At 42.0% G+C, this 22,556-nt stretch overlaps 2 protein-coding genes across 2 annotated transcripts; both read right to left on the bottom strand.

The window, feature by feature from the left end:
- Window positions 1-1,209: 1,209 nt before the first annotated feature.
- On the bottom strand, window positions 1,210-15,995 carry cdh17 (cadherin 17, LI cadherin (liver-intestine)). The gene is made up of 19 exons (XM_026185720.1): window positions 15,928-15,995; window positions 14,396-14,452; window positions 13,833-13,928; window positions 10,723-10,860; window positions 10,486-10,621; window positions 9,345-9,503; window positions 7,807-7,959; window positions 7,092-7,297; window positions 6,857-6,988; window positions 6,620-6,767; window positions 6,258-6,467; window positions 6,092-6,168; window positions 5,812-6,000; window positions 5,165-5,409; window positions 3,489-3,619; window positions 3,010-3,237; window positions 2,787-2,897; window positions 2,147-2,263; window positions 1,210-2,006 (listed from the first exon to the last, which is right to left on the bottom strand). The coding sequence occupies exons 2-19, from the start codon at window positions 14,441-14,443 to the stop codon at window positions 1,915-1,917; spliced, it is 2,616 nt and encodes an 871-aa protein (XP_026041505.1). The 5' UTR covers window positions 14,444-14,452; window positions 15,928-15,995; the 3' UTR covers window positions 1,210-1,914.
- A 1,275-nt stretch (window positions 15,996-17,270) lies between these two features.
- On the bottom strand, window positions 17,271-19,891 carry gem (GTP binding protein overexpressed in skeletal muscle). The gene is made up of 4 exons (XM_026184885.1): window positions 18,985-19,891; window positions 18,547-18,623; window positions 18,259-18,463; window positions 17,271-18,171 (listed from the first exon to the last, which is right to left on the bottom strand). Exons 1-4 carry the CDS (start codon window positions 19,409-19,411, stop codon window positions 17,888-17,890), a joined length of 993 nt encoding a protein of 330 aa, XP_026040670.1. The 5' UTR covers window positions 19,412-19,891; the 3' UTR covers window positions 17,271-17,887.
- Window positions 19,892-22,556: the final 2,665 nt, after the last annotated feature.

A 22,556-nucleotide genomic window follows, 5' to 3' on the forward strand; every position in this document is an offset into this window, starting at 1 on the left:
GAGGCAAGCAATTAAATCAATCCTATCCAGCGCTAAGAGTGGCAACAGCTTCACCTATAATCTTTATGCATTTGTTGTCATGGAGCTAGATTAGCAATGAATGAAATTTTGAAGCAGGAAGCAGGTGAACTTCTGTTCGGGGCTTGTAAAGAAATAAAGGAGAAACTTGCACTTACATATGTATGTATGGAATACCCACACAGACATTTTTATTAACTTCTTTGGCAGCAGATATTCATACTTTGCGGTACTTTGAATGTTTTCATACACATATAGTTGATTTATTAGACAGCTGGCATCATACTAAAGTTGATTTTATGTTTGATTTAGGCTTATGGAATACATGTGCAGTACAAATAAGCTGATTTAAGCGGGAACACATCAATATAATTCTTCTATATTAGGGGAAAAGGCTCCTCTTGTAGAGTAGGGACTTTAACATGTGTGTGGGTGGGTGTGTGCTGATGGTGAGGCTTGATATCCAGAGGTGGTCATCATCATTCACACCGTTAGGTCCAACTGTCTGCCCCTCCACCTCGTCTCCTCTGTACCTCAACATTTGAACTTCTCCCCCCAGCTCTGTATGAGTGTGTGTGTTTGTGTGTGAGCCATGTGTGTGTATGTTGTGGAAAGTGTTGCTGGGATACCGACAAGGAGAGAGTGCAGACATAAACACTGAAAAGGGTCCACGCCAAGTTCATCCTCATCAGCATGAAAGATGAAGCTCAGCCCACTCCCCCGTTTGGATTTTGGTATCTGCAACAGGCTGTTCGATGACTCACACACACAAAAACATGGCACATGGATCGGAGGGATACAATATTCATGGCAGCACATGTGATCCCCACCTTCAGCTCTCACATGTAAGTATTGTGCTTGTTTGGACCACTTTGTGTTGCATAAAAGCTAAAAAAGAAATCATGCCATGCCCCTTTCAGCACCGTCAACAATCTGCGTCTCCCACTGACAAAGAGATGAGTCAGAGCATCGCTCTCTGAGGCAGCATCGTGGCCTTGACTGCTCAGCGGCAGATGAGCAGGAAGGAGGATGGGGGACGCAACAGTACAAGCAGAGCAATCCCAACCCCGGGCTTCCACAGGACAGAGATACTGTATAGCACACATACTGTACCTTACGTCACCCATCACCTGCTGCACCACATGTCTGCCCTGATGTGTAGGGGGAAAAAACGATGCCGTGAAAACCAAAGTGGTCCCCAGTTTTTGTCGTTTATTGAGAAACAGTAAACGAACTTTACAAAAAAAAACAAAAAAAACAACAAAGTTGTTCGTGACACAAGTGATCTGTTTGAGTTTGATGTTAAACAACGTTTAATGGTTAGCTGTTACAGTCAAGGTAGAGAAGAGAGTAACACACAAAGTGTCTGGGCCCAAAAAATATATATAATTAAATGGTGGGAGATGATGAAATAGCTAATGAACCGGCCAGAGTCTGGCAGTGAAATCATAATATATTTATTCAACAAATGAGTGATTAGCATGGGACCACCTAACAGATTAATTAAGGGATGCACAGCATTTGTTAATAATGTTCATGTTGTAAATATAATAAAATAAGCTAAAGTAGATGTGCGAGGACTCATTTGAGTTTCAGGCCTGGAGTATTTTACCACAGATATTTTATGGGTCAGTGTACCTGTCCTATCTTATTTAATAGGCAGGTGAGAATTTAAATCTAAATAATCCCAAGTTGTGTGTGTAGTCTAGTCTGGTTTTAAGAATCTAAGTTATAATTAAGATAAGGACCGAGCAGGAAGACTGGTTTAAGGCTCTGGTTGGAGAATTTTCCTCCTATCTCAAACATTGTACACACTGTTGATCTCTTGGAGGCTAATTTCTGATTTGTGTTACTGGCACATATAAATAAGAGACTCGGAAACCATCTGCGTCGTGTCTACATCATGGCATTGCTCTCGTCCCCTTTGGCCTGGGCTTTTCTTTGGCTCTTTTTGTTGATGCGTTTGATCACTACAACGAACACGATAACTGCGAAAGGAGGAGACATAAAACAGAAGTCAGTCACTGGAACACAAAACTTCAAACTGACACTGTTGGACAGTCTAACGGTTTGTGTGAAACTTGGTTTTATCAGATAACAGATTTATTTTGGGGTTTGTTAGAATTACCGCAGAATCCCAGAATGCCAGCCAGGATCCCAATGGTGGGTCCCATTCCATAACTGAGCGCCGCTCCTTCTGGTGCAATGTAGCAGTAGCCCAGCTCTGTGCAGTTACATACTTTCACTGTGAAGGAGACAAAATGGAAAGTAAAGTATGACGGGCCAGCTGATTACACTAAAATATCATCAACTTTTCCTTATTTTGTTCCTAACTTTTAGCTTTCTATCAGCAGCCTATGATGAACTGGGTGATTTACTGGATACAGCACTAAACTGGGCACTGATGCAGATAATCAGTTATGGTAAAAAGAAAAAACACCCAGATTAAACTCTAAATTAAGATTTTAGAAATCAGGAAATAATAAAAAAAAGACTATACATGTCTCATTTAGCATGTTAAATGTAAAAGTAAAAGAAGTGTGGCTTGTTTGGAAGGGCTTTCACACACTCTTTCTGCATTTTGGTGTAGATTATGTGGAATAATTAATGAACATGTTGCGTGATTTTGGATTTTCCTGATTTTTTTTAAAACCTTATAAGAACTATATTTTTTTATTATGTCCTGGTGTGTAAAACATTAGAAGGGATGCCTTTCTTGCCGTGACTGTAGAATATTGCCAGAAGTAAGGCTTACAAATGTGACTCACCCTCAAATGCCTGTGGGACTCCCACACCTGCTTTGTCTTTAACGGTAATGGGAAGTGAGAAGGTTTTATCTTGAGTTGGTGGTTTCTTCAGTTTCAGTTCAGCTGTTGTATCTGTGTGACACACAAAGAAAAACACATAAAATGTTCTAAGCTGAACACAGAAACGTGCGTCTTTACATCTTAGTTTGATGTTTTTCGTTTTACATTACAGATGTAAGCGTACCGTCAACTTGGTTCAGCTCCCAGTTGGGAGATTTCCCGGTTTTGGTGCCAAAGCTGAAAGTGAACGGCTGGGAGAAAGGGTCGCTGTCTGAGTCTTCGGCCTTTATGAGAACAGGTTTGGGATTCTTCATGCAGATGAAGGCCTGGGTCTCCATCAGTTTGGGGACGTTGTCGTTCACGTCCAACAGCCTTACATGCAGGTCACGCTCAGTGGCCTTCTCCGGGTTGGCTTCAGAGGGAATATCAGAGAGTATGAAAAATGTGGTCTCACCCACAAGTAGTTTGTTTTATAAAGGCGAGCAGCGGTCAGTATTTAATGGTCAAAAGCCTTAAACACATGAAGATCTACAGGAGCTTCTGAAAGGTAATGAAAGTGTTTGTATGCAGATGTTTCTTATTGTGTTTCAAACTATTTTAGCCGATATGTCTCACACTGTGTGGCCTATAAAGGAAAAGCTGTAGAGCAGTGTCTTCTCTCACCCTTTTCGAAGGCAGTGACAGTGACTTTGAACGAGTCCACCTTCTCTCTGTCCAGTTTTTCTTTGGTCCTGATCTCTCCTGTGGCAGCATCCAACTCCAGCCAGCCTTGAGTGTCACCGTCCAGCTTATATCTGCACACAAACACAATCATCAGTCATCGGTCTGGCACAGTCAATGATGAAGCGCACACTGAGCTGGTGGCCAGGGGAAACATCGGTAGTCAAAACGAATCAATGGTCTGTTTTCTGTACATGTGGTAGTCAGAGAAGAGGATAATTCAAACTAGCAGTCAGTGCTCAACAAGGCCAAAGCCATCAATGCGCTGCATGTGGTGTATCCAGCCACTTCATGCATCAGCTAAGAGGAAGATTAGGATCAGTTAAGGAAAAACAGTTTTGAAAAGCAATGCACTGTGTGAAAGAAGTGAAACTTTGTTTTTTAGACCACGCTTTGTGGAGGAAGTTTATTAAAGTAAAGTCAGGAATTCTCTCAGCTGCTTCCGTTCTACAAAGTTTCACAAAACTGAAATATACACTATATTACCAAAGGTATTCACTCATCCATCCAAATAATTGAATTCAGGTGTTCCGATCACTTCTGTGGCCACGGGTATAAAATCAAGCACTGACTGCATGAAAACTGTTTCTACAAACATTTTTGAAAGAGTGGGTCGCTCTCAGGAGTTCAGTGAATTCCAGCGTGGTACCGTGCTAAAATCCCACTACCAAATTTTCCACAGTCAGCTGTTAGTGGTATTAACGTTGGGAATAAGAGCAATCCAATTACAGAGCCAGGACAGACGATGTTGAGGTGCATAGTGCACATTGTTCACCAACTTTCTGCAGAGTTAGTTGCAGACCCCCAAACTTCATGTGGCCTTCAGATTATCTCAAGAACAGTGCAAAGAGAGCTTCGTGTAATGGATTTGGCAGTGCCCAAGAGAACAGTACTTGTCTGATTGCATTGGGCCAACGTGTGAGCTGTTTTGCAGGAGTTGCGCTTTTAGTTCTAATGAAGGAACTTTTAATGCTTCAGCATACCAACACATTTTGAACAATTTCATGCTCCCAACTTTGTGGGAACAGTTTGGGGATGGCCCTGTCCTGTTCCAAAATGGTTGCACACCAGTACACAAAGCGAGGTCCATAAAGATGTGGATGAGTGAGGCTGGTGTGGAAGAACTTGACTGGCCTGCACAGTCCTGACTTCAACCTGATCCCAAGAACACCTTTGGGGTGAATTACAGTGGAAACTGTGAGGCAGGCCTTCTTATCCAAAATCAGTGTCTGACCTCACAAATTCCCTGTAAACACTTGTTTCCAAGACAAGCTAAAGCTGTTACAGCTGCAAAGGGTGGGCTGACATCATATTAAACCCTATCAATTAAGAATGGGATGTCACTCAAGTTCATTTGAGTATGACGGCTGATAAGTGAATACTTTTGGGAATACAGTGTAATTGTAACAACAAAAAAAATTGCAACACAAGTTTTGACTTAAAATGTTACACATACCTTAACCCCTGGCATTAGGTAGAGGGGCATTACCCTTAGCTGCATCTTCCTGTACACTGTGTATATTTCCTGTATTATGTAGCAGCTTTCACTAAATCTTTAAACAGCTACAACTTTTTAAGTACTTAGGACCCAGACACTGAGCAGTCACTGGTGTGTTTACCCGATCTCTTTGCCCTCTGGGTCCTTTGCATGCACAGTGAGCAGCACGGATCCTTTGGTGATGTTTTCATATATGGTCACATCCAGGATGTCCATGCTGAACTTTGGAGCCTCGTCTACATCGATGACCGACACAGAGAAAAAGGCGGTGGACTCGCTGCCATACTTGAGACTTTCCATCAACGGCTCTGGGTTACGAGCATCAATCTGGAGCCTGTAACTGGGAGAGGTCTCAAAGTCCAGAGGCTGTTAGGAAGGAGGAGAAAAAAGGTTTTAGAGGAACCACAAAAGAAAAGAGAGGCAGAGATGATGATGAAAGTTTACAACAGAGTGTTGAAAAGCACTAAAATCCAAATGAGTTATATGGACATGCAGGTTTAGGGGTAAACAAGGATCATTTACTATGGCCATAAAATCATGTATGACCAAACTCTAATGTTGCTGTTACATGCATGATGACTACTAGCTTCAGTTCTTTCATTTTCAACAATTATAAGCAAAAATATAAAAAAAGATACAAAGACAACAAAAAACTCCATCACGAGAATTTAATAATCTGAACTATTTAAAAGGGACCAGAAATGTTGGAGCAGCTACTTAAAGATCAAAGTTTGCAAGAAATGAAACAGAGAGAATGGAGATCACCACCTTAGCCAGAACCAGATAACCAACACCTTTGCCGTCAGTTTCCACGGCAAAGACGTCGTCGGTGTTTCCTTCAGAGATGATGAACTGGATCTCCGAGCTGCCGGTGTCTGGGTCGTCATTATCTGTCGCTTTGATGGTCAGAAGTGTGTGTCCCAGAGGAGTGTCCTCTGTCAGAGTCTCGTTGCCGTACTGCATACGGACACAGAAACAGACACAGTAACAATGCCAGCCAGTCAGAATGAGGAACAAGAGCCAGCGTTCGAAAGGTTCCCATACTTACATCATTCTTCTCAAACTTGGGCAGCTCATCATTGACGTCAATGACCTTGACGACAACCTTACAATTTGTGCTGAATTCTGTGAGAGAAAAGCCATAAAAACTTCATCCAAAGTTAAAAGCGTTAACTAAACTCAGCCTACAGGTGTGCTTTCATACAGTATGTTACCTGCGTCACTGACTCGGACATTGAGGTTGTAGACCGCATTTTCCCTTCGCCGCAGCAAGTGCAGTGTACGAATTGCTCCAGAAGATTCGTCGATGGAGAAGGTTTTGGAGGCGGTGGGTGGATTTTGGGACAAGATGGTGTAAGTCAAAACAGAATTCAGTGTCCCTTCTTTATCGCTATCATGAGCCAGCAGCTCTCCTACGAGGCCACCTGAAGGAGATGCAGTGAGAATCCCTCACGTCTGTCATGAAACTTCGAAAAAACTTTTTTACAAATTGGAAATATTCTTGAATTCAACAGGCTGCCTGTGAAGAAACCACCACCCATATGGATGCTGCGCACCTCGACGGAGGCATCCTTACCTACAGGCTCATTCTCCTGGAACTCAAACACAGTCTCCTCATCGCACACAGGTGCGTTGTCATTCACATCGTCCACCAACACGTAAATCTCCATGGGTGGATCCACTTCGTTGTCATTTTCATCCTTTGCGAGCACCACCAGGATGAACTGGAAACGGAATCAACTGAAGCTCAAGAAAAACTCCTAGAAGTGCGTCTTTATTTTTATATAACTTATTGAACAAATGTGTTATCTACCCTCTCTTTGCTTTCTCTGTCCAGCTTCTCTGTCACCATTATTTCTCCATTTTGTGTGATCTCAAAGGGGAATTTCAGCTCTCGCTCCTTCTGGACCAGTACGTATCTGGCATCAGGGTCATTAGACTGGACCTGGATGGAGAGAGAGAGACAGGCAGGGTCCAGACTAGGATGGTCAGTTGATGGATAAAGATGAGAGGCAGTTAGGAGTATGAATATATGAATCTCAGCACACCTTAGCAATGGTTAGTGGGTATGTTTCCTCTAAGTTTTCTCTAATGCGTATGGGTCCGGGATTCTTCCACAGGTTTTGCTGCACAGCAATCTGGACTCTGCTGTTTCCACTTAGTGCATTCTGCGAAGCTCCTTCCAGGTCCTGCACGCGCACAAACAGGGTGTAGTCTGGGTCTTCCAGGGGGTCCAAGTTTTGCCGTCTCATCTCTGACACCACAAGTGGAGAATAAATATTTTAATTTGAACCAAGGAGTTTTTCTTTGGGGTAAAACTCACTAAAACATTCCAGCAAATCTCTTATTCTGAAAAGCTGAGTCCGATGGACGCGACTAAACCTCTCTCCCCAACTGAACTCATCAACTCAGCACCCAGCGCTAATTGCTGACAGCAACTTCTTCATTACAGTCTGTTTATCTACATTAACACAATCCTTCAATCTGCACCATCATATGCTCCGACTTTAAAGAGCACCATCAAAGCCCAGATGTTGTTGTCTATGTTCTTATTATTCTTCGTCCTTCATCGTGAAATTTCTCCACTGTTGCAGCTGCAACTCAAGCTCATTTTCAATATTAATCGTTTAGATGAGTATTTGCTCCATTAAACTGTTCATCTTGACTATAAAACGTCTGAAAATTGTGTGAGATTATGCCCAGATCTTGTTAACTGACAGCGTTAACTGTTCAGCTTTACTGACGAGTCTTTTGGAAACAAACCTGCTCTCTGCACACAGGTGAAGAAGGGGTTGTGTTCGTAGGGGACCTCCTGCACCGAACAGTAGTCATCGAACTTTCTCTTCAGAGTTTCAATGCTCCGATCTTCTCCCCTGGCATACTGGATGCCCTCCCTTGCCTTTAGCAGCTGCTGCCCTGTTAAAACAACACACACGCATCAAACACCAGCGAGCATGCTCACACACATCGCAGACGCGCTTCAGGTGATCTAAGAGGGGAAACAAACTCCTAATTGAACTCAAAGTAATCAGTGATGAGCGTCACGCGACACATTTAGGCAACCTGCCTTCAATCAGCATTAATCTTGAGTACACAAGATGATCTGCCAGATTACAGGCAGAGACGGTGGCCACAGATTAAAGACTTTTCCACGGATGCCACACAGAGTTCTGTGCTTCTATGGCCGGCTTCAGGTCTCTGTGCAACCCAACGTTATTGTTGTAATCTAAAACTAAACTAAAATTAGATGTGAAAAAACCCAAACATTTTATTTAACTGTGAAAAAAATTTAAAACCAACTGAAACGATTTTGTAAACTTGGAAAACTTACTAAAATATATATATTATGACCTAAATCCATTAAAATAGTGGTAAGTGAAGAAGTGTGCAGAGGTTATAATAAATATATATTTATTTCTCCCTGTATAAACCGGTCATATATACACATGTCAGGTGTGCAGAGGAAATGTCCTCACTTGTTAATTTGGTAAAATTTGTATCACAAACTGCCTGATGAGGATTCGATGGATGTTTTTATTGAGGTTTGGATGTCTACAACCCTGTGAGTTGACTGCTTTTAAAAATGTTCTTTATATTGTAATATCTAAGTTGATTTTCCAAAATCTTGCCTCTGGTATTTGCTATAAATAATAAAGTAATAAAGACGAAATTAACACTGAAACTAATAAAAATTAAACAAAAATGAAACATTTTAAAAAACAATAAAAAATAAGGTAAAATCATAAAACCCAATCTGGAAACCAAAAAGTCAAAATGAAATCAAAATAAATACTTACTAGAAGCACAAATCCCCCTGAAGCTGATCTAAAACTTTGATGTTTTCATTACAATATGAAGACATCGCCTGGTTGTGGCTTCACTGTGATGTCGTAGTGCTTCTTACTGAAGAAATAAAAGGCGTGTTGTGCAGCTCTCTTCGTGCTCTTTCACATGATATATTACTCAATATTGTTTCTTGAATTTTCTTTCAAGCTTAACTTTGACCTTGGGTGCTAACAATGAAAGTCAAGGTCAAATGCTTAACCAACCCAGATACTGACCTAGTAAACTGTTGTTAAACTTGAAAAAACAATGGGTAATGTAAAGATTTTCCTGATTTTCACATTTTGTGTGGCCTTCACCTGATTTTCACTAAAATCAGATCAGCTCGAGCTGTTATTGGTATTTACCATCACACTGAATGATAATCGTAAAACTGTGGATGCTGCACTGCTAACACACAGACTGATTACATACTGCTTCCCTCTCCGGGGGGAGAGCTGTGAGAACTTTGGTGCTACCTTGCTCTGTTGTGGAGATCTCTCCAGTGTCGGGGTTGATCTGAAACAGCTTTGTGTCTCGTATGCTGGGGATCTCGCTGACCAGGCTGTATCTCAGACGAGCGTTTGGAGTCTCCGGGTCATCCTGATCCGTCGCAAACACTCGGGTAAATGGGACAGCTAGAGCCACACAGAAAACTTACGTTAAAGTCATAGAGACAGGTATGGTGACTCACACTGTCTACTTAAAGAAATACTGCTTAACCCACATGCATAGAAGGAATCCTTTAAAGGGTTCTCTGAAAAAACAAATACAGTGGTGCACGCTTTATCCTTTGAGCTACACATTAGCTGCACTTTAATTTAACACCAAACATATTACTATGTACTCAAATTAATGGTTGTAGGGTGGCTGGAGCCAGCTGCCATTAGCAGAGAGGCGGGGTACACTATTGGCAATATGTCACATGATCAATTAACTTAACCCAACTAACTGCATTTCTTTGAACTGTGGAAGGAAGCCGGAGTACTTGGTGAGATCAAGCAAACTCTACACAGAAAGGTCAGATGCAGGATTCAAACCCAGGACCTACTTGCTGTGAGGTGCTACCGCCACGCCACACTACTGTCCCAAAACTCTTTCATTTTTGACTTACGTTTAAAACTCAAATGTGTAGATCTAAACAAACTTGGTGTCACAGCTTGAGTTTAAAGTCCCAGGTTTGAGCAGAAAGCATTCAGTGGCAAAATGAAAAAGATCAAACATCCACTGTGATGAATGCCCGACTGCACTGAAGACCTCTGCAAGCTGACTTTCATAATCAAGTAAAATTAAAGCCTCGAAGGGGAGAAATGAAGCTCTAATTCTTTTATCTGCTTTGAAAAATCACTCTCATTAAAATGAATAGCACATGTAATTTGCAGGTTATGGACTAAAAGATGCAAACTCCTTAAATCACGTGTACTCTTCAGCATAAAGGTTTACTTAAAAAAGATGAAAGTGTTGAAATCAACAGGGGGCAGCTGTTATTACTGCCCGTGATGAACTAGACGTAAGGCCACCTGTTCTATCATAAGTACTTTAAAAAAGATCGAGCGAGCAAGGATAAAAAATAAATATATGCAAAGCAAAAATGTCACAACAGGTAGAAGTGTGCACAACCTGCTGGCGTATTCTCCCGAACCACAGCTGTGTAGACACTCTGGTTGAAGTACGGTGCTTTGTTGTTGACATCCAAAACATTTATGGTCACATAAATCGGGCCCTCCACCACTTCTTCATCTGCCAGTGCCTCCACCTGTGCACGAACATGAGTTTTTATGCACGAGTGTGTGTCCCGTGTGCCTAATGCAATGTGAGCACGGTTTTCCATGTGTTTGAATAAAGATATCGTGTTACCATGATAATGTAGTGCTCCTCTCGCGACCAGTCCAGAGGTTGTTCCAGATAAAGCCACCCATCCTTTGAAATACTAATGTCTTGCCCACCTTCTCCACTCAGCCTGAAGTTATTAACATGTGGATCTGTCACCTGAAACTAAGGAGTGAAAGAAGCAGACGAGAAAAATCAGGACACTTTGACCACAAAAAACAGGTCTGTTCATCGCTTCTTGAGTTTCATTTGATCTCAGAAAAAAAAGTGGTAACTTTTTAAGTGAACAAAAAGGGGAAAACACCATAACTTCCTTAAAAGATCACATACTTGACAGTTAATCTGAGTATGACTGCAAGTTTCTGATTTGCACGCATTAATGGAAGAAGTACTCTTCTGCATTTTAAACCAGTATATAAATACAACATATTCAAATAAAAACACAAGGATCCGCTGTAAAAACCCCACTGAAGTAAAAGTGCACAACAGTAAAAGTGATCAATGTTAAATGTTTATATTAATGTATCACCGCTGTAACATAAGTAACATCCAGCTGCTGTTGCCATTGGTCCAGTGGTTTCCAGATCAGAGGCTACACTAAAAGAATGGGGTGTTTAGAAATATCTCTATTTTTAAAAGAAGCATGTATCTGTTTTTGAAACTGAAATAACATTAAAATTAACCAAAAACTCACACAAAATGCCTAAAATGATTCATGGAAACATTAATCGTGAAGCATTACTGAGGTATCTGTAAAGGAGTACAGAGTACAGAGCCCCACTTCATTGTAACTCAATGAAAATTCATTGCATTTGGGCACCGCTACAGCTCACCTGGCTGAACAGATGACTCATATGCCAAAAGGTTGCTGAGTTCTGGGTCTGATTCTGGCCCAAACCGTTTGCTGTGAGTCAGACCCCCCACCTGCTCTCTAAAAAAGTCTAATCGATCTAAATCCCATCCGATTACATTAGTGCGTCTGAAGACAGCTGTAGCTAGTAAATGTAAAAATGATTTAACTTTGCCACGTCATTCTCTCTGTAAACATGATAGCTCGAAAAGTTTTTAATGAATTTGGATAAAACTTCATAGGGATATAGATTTGGGTCACGTTAACGATCAGTTAAAATCTGGCTTACATCCACCAAGGTCTTCAAGGTCATCTTGAGATTTAATCATCAAAAATTGACAAAAAATATTATTTTCACAAGTGTGGTGTGGTGTGTCAACATATAGAAACCACTGTATAAAGATTTCAAATATAATGTCACATTTGACCTCTGACCTCTCCTTAAAGGTAAATGGACTGATCTGAAGGTCAAAGTGATAATAATGCAGAGCTGTTTATAACTATGTTTCTTACTGCCATTGTTTGTCTTGATGACAAGGTATACAGGGCACATAGAGAATGAAATATGGGCATTCTAAATATCAGATTAATGTGGACCTTTGACCTCTCATTTCACATCTGCCCTTCTTTCAGGTTCACTCCATAATGCGCTAAAGAAAGTGTTTGATGAGAAAGAGAAGAAGCTGCCTAGTTATCTAGAAATAAATTGTAGTGTAATATTGTATGACAAGCTCAGGTTATTCATGTCTAGTTATTTAAATCAATGCCTATTATCCATAACCTACTGCTACATAATGTTTGTGTATTCAAAGTAAGCATCTGTGATACCACTTTTCTCTGATTTATACTGAACTATAAATTTCTTAAAGTACTTTAAAAAGAAGAAGAGAAAACATAATGAATATATACAAAATCCAATAAAGTTCCCATAAAAGTAACCACTGTCCAGAGAGTGAGCTGCCTTGGTGGAGGATTGCGCTTTCTGCTGCTTCTTGTTTTATTAATAAATTTGATTGAGTGCTGAGCGTCAGGAACCGCAGGCTTTGTGGGTGTGATTATGCACTCAGAGCGGTTAAAGAAAAACTTTCCCCTGGAGCCAGTCAGAGTATTCTTGTTCTAGGAAGTAAAAATGAATTCCATGTGGACATTTACAAAAAAGGAGATGGATGTAGCACCTATTTTTCACAGAGCAGGTCAAACTGGTTCGGACTCTCTAGAGACTAAAATGGTACCTACAAAACCCACAGAGTCAACAGAAAGGAAAAATCTTTTAGGGCCTGCTAATAATAAAGAGTTACGTCTGAAACTGGCTACCCGGTGGAGCCAGTTATCTCCAACAACCGGACAATGGCCCCAAATACAGCTCCAAACTGTGTGACGACAATTCGAGAGGAAGCAGTCAGCTCATTATGAAGTGCCCAGCGTGGTCACCGGACCTCAAACCGGTGACCACACGCAGGCAGGTGAAGTACAGCAGCTGTTGTGGGAATAGTTTGACTGCATGGTATGCAAGAAATGGCAATGAAACCAATCGAACCGATGGAGCTAATCAAAGTCCAGCAGGAAGTCTGACTTTAAATCCAAGAAACCCAACTTAAGTGTTAAATATCTGCAAAGCTACAGCTGCTGCAAATAGACGACTGATTGATTAAAATGGAGGTTTGATGGAGAGCGAGAGTTTATGGGAGATAAAGTATCGAAATTTCAGGAGCGGGACCATGCCTCCAAACACGCTCCTTCCGGTTCTTATCTATATATGTTCCCCCAGTTCTACAAGCTGTTCATTCTCATTTACGTGCCCCAGCCTCCCTCCCCTTTTTAAGTCTTTAATTTCTTCACTTGTATTTAGTACACTGGGATCTGGTAGGCCTAGGAGCTGCCACAAGTCCCCTTCGAGGCCTCAATTCACATCCAAGCCATTCACCTTTATCTACTAAAACACTGTCAAACCTAAAATGAGAACACGCTCCCAGCTAGTGAAAAAACAATATGATGATGATGTTACCAAACTTTTACAGTAAACGTGAAGGCTTGTGAGATGGCCGACAGAGGAGCAATAACAAAGCAACAAAGATCTGCAACAATACTTTATATTCAGAGTTTTTCTTTTTTACTATTTATTATTTTCCTATCTTGATTAAGATAAGATAACTTCTCAGGTGCAGGTTCTGGTTTAGTGACACTTATCTGACTGAGGTGTTTGATAAATGGAGTGCGTGGCACATGTGCAGCTCATCCACCTCAAAAATGGACAATATTACACCAGCTGCTGCCATGCTTATATTACCTGAAACAAAGGATAGGGCACTGGGGTCGCCTCTGGCACATCCAGCACTGTGTTCTCAAAGGGGCCCTTCTTCTCCTCCAGATCCTTCCCACCAGCCTATTACAGCGCAGAAATAAAGGTTAAAGGTCATCGAGTACAGAAAAGGGCAAGAAAAAATGAAAACCTCTCACACTCATACCTAAATTTGCCATTTTAGCTTTAGCTCCGGTGAAATCAGTCAAGCATTGAGGGCAGTATTTACAGCCCAGTTATTTATTGAACCAAAATGACTTAACAGTGGAGGAACTTTTATATTCGACTACATGATGGGAGAGCAAAGTCTACAGACAAAGGGCCCACGCTCCGTTTAGCAACCCTTTCTGTGAGTGTTTTAAAATGAGTCACTGAGGGCTGTTTCACAGACTCTTCGTTAACCTTGCTGATAGTTGTAAGTGTTTTCTTTCATGCGCTCCCTGTGTAGCATTTATCAACGCTGACTATTTCACAGATCTTTTAACAGGTTCATGCATTTGAATATGTATTGAAGAACAGCAGCAGCAGTTGGCCGGCGCTCGTGTACTCACAATGCTGAGCAGCAGCGGGAGCAACAACAGATGCACCATGGGTGTCATTATCACAGCCTGAGAAGGAAGAGGAAGACGAGGAGGAGGGTTAGAAAAAAATGTTTAAGGAGGTTTCAGAGGTTGTGTCATTTTTGTGGAAAATATTCACTGTGCTCTACTGTTGCGGAAACACTAAAAAACCCATGTAGTGGATTATTACCAATTCCACAGAGGAATCTTTAAACCCTCTCAACCCTTTTCTCCGTTCAGTGCAGTGTGTCATTGATGTGCAATGTCCACAGTGTCACAAAGAAAGCGTGTCCTCTGTCCTTGAATCTGCACATGTGCACTGTATCTCGCTTTGTGCATACTTTGTGCTGAAGTGCTTACACATGGGACTCCACCTACACCTTCCAGGTTAACCACCCACCCGAGTGCACAGAAGAAAATGAAAGTCGATGCCTTTTAAAGCAGCGTCAGGTGTTCGTGTCCGAGTCTTTCTCTTTCTGTAAAGTGGGTGTACACATATGTATATGTATATGACACCAAACCAGTGACTTTAGGGCTGTCTCCTCAGACGCTTGAATAAACATAACTTCAATGAATCTGTAGCTTTTCCTGCATTTTGCATTTAAAGCAACCGTTTCCCCTGAAAAAAATGTACTACACAGAATGCACTGAATGCAGAAGCATCCAAGTTATAAGGCCAGAGTAATGCTTGTTTACTAAAGAAATAATGTGACAGTCGCTACTGACAATTAAAGAAAAATCACACTTTTAATTCTTTTAAGTTGGTAAATAAGATATGTAGAGATTCTGGAGCTGTAAAGTTCAAGCGAAACAGAAGGGTAAAGCCAAAGGGTTGAGTGAAGGTGACATTGAGTCGAGCCAAATGACCTTTTTGTGCCAAAGGACACTTTTGAAGTCACCCCATTGTCTGAACACCTTATTTATCTGCAGGTTTTCTGCATTTTATAAGAATATCTGTCTCCATGTTGTTAACTAACATCTGCTGTGAAGCAGACCTTTAACTGGCAAGTCCCTCAGCAGTGTCACTAGTTTCTAAACGTCCACCTACAGCGACTTAACTGGTATGCAGAGGAGAAACTAACAGACGTTTGACACTTGATTAAATTGAAGCTGGGATAAATACACAAACATGGATCCAAAGCTACAGGCCCCTCTCGCTTTATCCTCTTAGATCAATGGCTGGATGACCTTTGTCTGGCTATATTCAGCTGCTATGATACCAAATTTAAAGTCCCGTTCACTTACCTTCCTCCTATTCTAAAATGCTGAGAACAACCCAGGAAGAAGGAGAGCAGTAAGGCAGTAAAATATGCCAACACCTTATCTAAGGCCCTGCCAAAGTCAAGTCAAGATCATGGCCCTTCAGCGATAATCTGAGAACATTTTAAACCCGTCATCGCACAATCTATAAAAACCAACACAAGCAGTCCTGTTTGTTTCTGGCGACACACCCGAAAAATAATTCTCCAAATTCTCCTGAAACAAACCTGAAACTTGGGAGACAAGAGAGCGAGGTGGCTTACCTTAGAGGAGAGAGCAACTGAGACACTCGTCAGACTGATCTGAGCAGCTCCATCCTGTCCTGGTCAAACGTTAACCAGCCACTAACCAGCAATGTTTTATTGGATCTAATGATTGTCTAATCACCCTGCCCTTCTGCCAAGCTGGCCAATGGGAAAGAAGCAGACAAAAGCAACAAAGACAGGAAGAAAAGAACAATTATAAATAAAGAATTCAATAAAACACCTGTCTATTAAAGTAAGATGGGGGTTTTATTGAAACACTCAACTGCTTGTGGATTTGTAGAGTACTGATTAGTGTTTGTAAAACAACAAACTCTTTAAAGGGAATGTCTCAGCAAAGCATTTGTGAATTTTAGCCGGCATGTACGTGAATTCTGGACAAAAATAGAACAAGAAGCGGGGAAAACGAGGGGGGGAAATTTGTGTAATCGTTCTCATTTCTTCGCTGCTCATTGTTTAAGTTTCTGATTACCTCTTAGACTTTGACCTATGCACCATTGCTGTGCTTCCTGGCAGATTTTCCATCAGCAGCAGCGCCTGATAAGGAGCTATGCGTAGACAATAGGACCGACTCCCTGATTGCACTGACAATCCACTGCCTCATGGGAATGCAAAGCTTTGAGGTCAATTCAGGAGGTCAAGACGCACATGAAACTGTAAAAACAGGAAAAAGAAGGTGTGTCTTAAAGGCTTCATCTTTATGACCCAACCTCACACGTATCAGCTGGAATTATCTGTTATATGACCTGATGCATAAAGTCATCCTGAGCTGAGAGGTTTACAAGCTGTGGAGAGCTGCTTGGACACACAAACCACAAAACTGTGCGACTGTAGGAAAACAGGCTGCGAGTGAGTCACTGTTTCACAGGCCTCGCTATTTAACCAGAACCTATGACTGGAGAGTCGATGGTTCAGCGGATGAAGCTGGAAGTGACTCTGTTATGTAAAGCGTGGCTCTGTATGTGCACACAGCCCGGTATTGCGGCCAACACCATCTGCCCGACGCTCTCTGAACCAAACACACTTCCTCTGAATGTTACCTTGGCAACACATTTTTCTGCATTTGACCGTTTTCCCAACAACACCGAGCTTGAGAGCTTGTCCGGTGCCACACTGGGAGCCAAATCACCGTACCCAATCAGACGCGCAGGGGACTAATGTTGCTGAAGTACGTTCAGGTTTAATGTCACCACCTGACTCATCCTGCATCAGCGCAGTGTTGCTGCGAGACCCTATTTGTCCAAGTGTGTCTCCTTTGTGTCAAAGCTGAGTCACCCATTATCATTTCTCATCAGTGATGTGGAGATGGCAGACAAAAGAGTGTTATTTTTTTCCCTTCCAAAAGCTGTTATGTCACTTTATTTAATCAAGCAACACTTAAAACAAAAAAAAGATACATTATCAATGTGGTTTTATGTACAACAAGTCCAAAATACGACACGTATAAATAAAGTAACTGTCAAAAGATCATCGTACACATAATCAAAGACATTAACTGCACAAAGTAGCTTACAAATCATAGCACTTTGGGATCAACAGTCAAAATTTGGCAAAAATCGGAGCAAACTGATCAGGAAAAAAGAGAAGAAAGGAGAGAAAAGGCTGTTAAAATGCGTTTGTTCGAAACACAAACAACAAAATAAATAAATAAATAACTTCCTTTTCTCAGTTTCCATCAGCTGGTCTCTAATCTTAGACATTTCTGTCACACAGACACGAGGCCTCTAACAAAGTTCATTTCAAAGGCAGACAATCTAAGCCGAGTCCTCTCAGTCTGTGCCGGATTGCAACGCGTTCCTAACACCGTCCCGGCTGTTTGGAGGGTGGATGTGAACACCGTGAAGGCTGCGTGCGAACCATCCAACTTTGTAGCCACCTCAGATGTAGGCTTATCCTCCACCTAGTAACTTGTTCTCCTGCTCAAAGGTGTGATGTAGATCTGGCTTCATCCATCAGGCTCCTACAGCACAGAGAGATCATGGCAGGACTTGGATTTCAGCCAGAACGCCACGCTGGGGTTGTTCTTTGCCACCACTTTGTCAAGGAAACGTTTGGCTTTCATAGGGATGCTCTCTCGGCGGGTAGTGCAGCTTCTGTGCCTGCGGCGTTTGTTGGCTTCTTTGGAGTCCCGTCGTAGACGTAGCTGTCGCACTATGCCGCGGAAAGCCTCCCAGACGTTGTGCTGCATGGCGGCCGAAGTCTCGATGAACTTGCAGTCGAACACAGCGGCACAAGCGCGACCCTCTGAAACAGGGAGGAGACAGTTTCAGGCACTTGATCATCTTATCAAAAGAAGAGAAGCATAAACAGACTGAGATTAGGCCTCCTTACCGCTCACTGACACCTCTCTGCGTCGCACCAGGTCACACTTGTTCCCCACAAGGATAATCGGTGTGTTCTGGGCAGGGCGGAAGCGACGCAGGGTTATCCGGAGCTCAGATGCTCTCAGGTATGAGGCCCGGTCAGTTATAGAGTACAGCAACAGGTAGGCATCCCCAGTCTGCATGTACCGCTCGTACATACATTCACTGTCAGTCTGAAAAGCACACACAGGGCTTAGTATGCTCACACACAGGCAGGTGAAGTCTCTTCTTTGATTCATTTTGTAAAGAAACTCACCTCTGAATCCCAGGTGTCAATCAGAGTTATAGAGGCAGGCTCTCCATCCACTTCAATTTCCTTTTCAGTCACTTCATCTGAATTTAAACAGGAATCAAACACTTAGATCTGAGTTAAATCAGCAAAACGTCAAACAGCATTATTATTAGAATAACTGCAGTGCTAAGGTTTTATTATAGAATAAGATTTATTAATCCCATAGCAGGGAAATTTACATTGTTATTGTAAATTTACATTGTTATAGCAGGGCAGCTAACGCAAAAATAGAAGACAAATATGCACTATACAAAGTAGAATAAATACAATTTATTTCTTCTACTTTATGATTTCTATTACTATGTTATTTTATATATATTCATATAACAATATATACACGAGTATTACAGGAAGAATAGAAGTGTAACTTTCTCGGGCACTTTAATAAGGTCTTTCTCTCACCTCCACAGAGCTCGCAGTCGTCGCTGTCCATGCTGTCCGCTGCACCGGCGAAGATGCTGGCGAAAGCCGTCTTACCGACCCCGCTGGCCCCCAGCAGCACCACCCGATACGGTCTCCCGGGCTCCGCGGAGTGCTCCCCGGCGGAGTCGGTGGAGATGACTGAGTCCGAGGAGGACCAGCTCCCTCTGCTCCCGTCCGACTCCCCGGCGGAGCTGGCGCAGGATTTGGAGCGAGAGATGCAGGCGGGGACCCTCGCCAGGAGGCTGTCCGAGAGCGGGTGGCTGCCCGCGTCGCAGATGCTCCACCGGTGGAGCTCGTTCTGCAGGCGGAGGCTGTGACGGCGCACACTGGACAGCATGGTGCCGGCAGCAAAATCGGGATGGACTGGATTATACACAGCGGTGGGATTAAACCTCTTCCAGCACATACAAACAGCCTTCTTACTTCTTAAAAGACACTTCAGAAGCTTTTTATCCTTCTCAGGTGAACCAGAAGCGTCTCGTTTCTCTGGGATTAAAGGTGACTAAACTTAGTCTCAGATAATCAGAAGTTCCCCCCTGTTGGTTTCTACTGCATTAACTCAGGCCCAAGACCTCAATATGCTGCTTAAACCTGTTTCTGCGGAACACCGATTTCAAAGTTTAATTCGTGCATTTCCAAAAATACAAATAAAACACACTTTCTGGATAAATCCCGGAGCGAAATTTACAGCTTCTGCCTTCTTGATGTGTCTGCAGCCTCATCCCTCGGTAATCTCCAGCTGAGTGAAGTCTCTTAATGCCCTGATGGGGTTTCCCTGCAGTTTATATAGACGGATGGGGGCGGGGGGAGGTCACACAAGTAGAGCATGGGAGAGTGGATGCAAAGCCGTGATGTGCTGGGTACTCACTGTTTTGGTTCATGCGCACGGTGTGCGGCAGCTCAGATGATATTAAAATGACTGTGCGGCAGTGACATACGGTTCAGCACCACCGCATTACACGTGTGCAGAGCCTGTAACACTGATATGCTCCTATAGAGACGCCTCACTGCTGAAATTTATTTTATAGGATTCAACCAAAGGTTTGTGACACGTTCCCAATTCGTATTAGAAAGTTTATAAATCCAGGATCAATCTGCTTCTGATTACTGTCACAGTTACACTCACTGGCCACTTTGTTAGGGACACCTATTCAACTGCACATATTGCAAATATCAGCCAGTCACATGACAGAAACTCAATACATTTAGGCGCAATACTGAGCATCAGAATGCGGAAGAAAGGTGTTTAAGTGACTTCAAATGTGGCATGGCTGTTAGTGCCACACAGGCTGGTCTGAGTATTTCAGAAACTGCTGATCTGCTATCTGTAAGGTATCTCTAAGGTTTACAGAGAAGGATCTGAAAAAGAGGAAATATCTAATGAGCCACATTTCTCCAGGGGAAAATGCCTTGTTGATGTTAGAGGAGAATGGCCAGGCTGCTTTGAGCTGATAGGAAAGCAACGGTAACTCAAATAACCACTCGCTACCGCCAAGATATACAGAAGAGCATCCCTGAACACATCAAACCTTTAAGCAGATGGACTACAGGAGCAGAAGACCACTCTGGGTTCCACTATGCTGAGCTAACAGTAAGAAACTAAGGCTTGGGATTGCCAAAACTGGACAAGAGAAGATTAGAAAAACTTAGGCTGGTCTGATGAGTCTCAATTTCTTCAGCAACATTCAGAAGGTAGGGTTAGAACTCGGTATATATCATGAAAGCATGGATCCATCAAGCCTGGTAACAAAGAGAGGAAAAGAGCAACCGCTTTCACTTTGCACCATTTCTTTGAAAATTCAGCGTTTATAAAAAATAAAACCTTTTGTTCCTAGAGTTTCTGAATAAACTTGTTAGTATATTAGGATCCATATGTCTGTGAAGGTTCTCAGTCATCCAGGTCATCGTAGTGTAAAGTGTAAGGAGCTTGGAAAGAAAAGCGTCTGGACTTCTTTAAGTTGCTTGAAGACGTTTCACCTCATCTGAGAAGCTTCTTCAGTTCTGAAGGATTCATAGGTTTAGATCAATACAGTAACTGAATTATTGAAAAATGTAAAACAATCAGTAGCGTATGTATGTTCCCAACTAAAATGGCTTTTCTTTTAAATTTAATACCATCACAAGCAGAATTAAAACCAGCTACAATAAAAACAACAATATCTAGACTTCAGTGGTAACATAAAACAATCAAAATGACTATTTGGATGCTCAAGTTTTATAATGTTGCGTCCATCATATGACCAAAAAAGTGTCTGCTGTGAAAAACATCTTTTATACAAATGCCTGGTGGTGAAATCACTTGTGATCATTCTCTCTTGTGAACCTCCAGCTTTTTCTTTTTGTGAAATCTGTAATTTGTGAGATGAAGGTCAGAAAAAAAAGATTACATAAGTTTTAATCAATAGTTTTATTATCTTTAATGTTTGGAATCTAAACAACGTAAATTTATCTGCACTTCATTAAGAGAAACTGGTGAAGGGCTGCAGATGAAAACAAGCTTTTACCAATACATTTTTCTGTTCAAATAAATAAATAAATGCATGCAGTGCATTCAGGTGTAGTTTATATAAATATGGGAGCACTGTGTAAGCCCATGCATGCAGGTCACAGTTGTAAGCATAATAAAAACTCTCATGAATAGAGCGTATCCAAACTGCTTTGGTCTGATCGAACGTCCTTGAGGATAACAGATGGAGGGAGACAGCGCGATGAAGAGCTCGGTCCTTCATACTGTAAATATGCTGTTCAGTGCGACTCGTTCAGACATTCTGTTTTGTTTTCTTACCCTGCAGACAGCATACTGTAAAGCCGACATGTTAACAGCAACCGGTTCACATAAAAGGTTTTTCTCTGTACACAATATTTGCCGCAATGTTCAGAAGCAAGTGGGAACAACCACTAGTATTGTTCTTTCCACCTACACTTTTACCATCTGAAAGCAACAGGCGTGTGTCAAGAACACAAAAAGCCTTCAGTACTATGGTACTATTATGCCAACAGAGCACGTCGCTCTCAGACTGCCAGCTTACTTGTGGTTCCTAGAGTATTTAAAAGTAGAACGGGAGGCAGAGGCTTGGGCCCAGTTTGGATTTGGGAGACAGACACCCTCTCTACTTTTAAGATTCCCTTTTGATAAAGCATATAGTTATGACTGGATCAGGTGACCCTGAATCCTCCATTAGTTATGCCTAGACTGCTGGGGGCTTCCCTTGATGCGCGGTTTCTTCTTCACTTTCTTTTTTTCACTCACTGTGCTTATAGTGATTATTATTCATCTCTGGCTTTTGCCCGTGCGCCTTTGTCCCGTATTCCTCCCCTCACTCTCAACCGGTGGCGGCACATGGCCGCCCCTCCCTGAGCCTGGTTCAGTTATAGGTTTCTTCCTGTTAAAAGGGAGTTTTTCCTTTCCACTGTTGCCGAGTTGTTGCTCATAGGGGATCTTCTGACATGTGGGATATTCTTGAACTGAATTAAACTGAACCAGAGCTGCAGCTATTAGTAATTAATTTAAAGAAATGTAAAATAATGATAAAAAAATTATCTTTAGTGTT

This window comes from Astatotilapia calliptera, chromosome 11 (genome assembly GCF_900246225.1).
Source record: "Astatotilapia calliptera chromosome 11, fAstCal1.2, whole genome shotgun sequence".
NCBI classification, from domain to species: domain Eukaryota; kingdom Metazoa; phylum Chordata; class Actinopteri; order Cichliformes; family Cichlidae; genus Astatotilapia; species Astatotilapia calliptera.

Bases quoted from the DNA above. Each gene is read 5' to 3' on its own strand.
- cdh17 (XM_026185720.1), bottom strand. From the start codon at position 14,443: ATGACACCCATGGTGCATCTGTTGTTGCTCCCGCTGCTGCTCAGCATT. The intron at 10,861-13,832 runs GTAATATAAGCA...TTCACTCCTTAG, and splicing joins TGCCCTATCCTTTGTTTCAG to TTTCAGGTGACAGATCCACA. The intron at 6,169-6,257 runs GTAACATACTGT...TTTCTCTCACAG, and splicing joins TGTCCGAGTCAGTGACGCAG to AATTCAGCACAAATTGTAAG.
- gem (XM_026184885.1), bottom strand. From the start codon at position 19,411: ATGTGCTGGAAGAGGTTTAATCCCACCGCTGTGTATAATCCAGTCCAT. The intron at 18,624-18,984 runs GTGAGAGAAAGA...GTTTAAATTCAG, and splicing joins CGACTGCGAGCTCTGTGGAG to ATGAAGTGACTGAAAAGGAA. The intron at 18,172-18,258 runs GTAAGGAGGCCT...TCCCTGTTTCAG, and splicing joins CAGAGAGGTGTCAGTGAGCG to AGGGTCGCGCTTGTGCCGCT.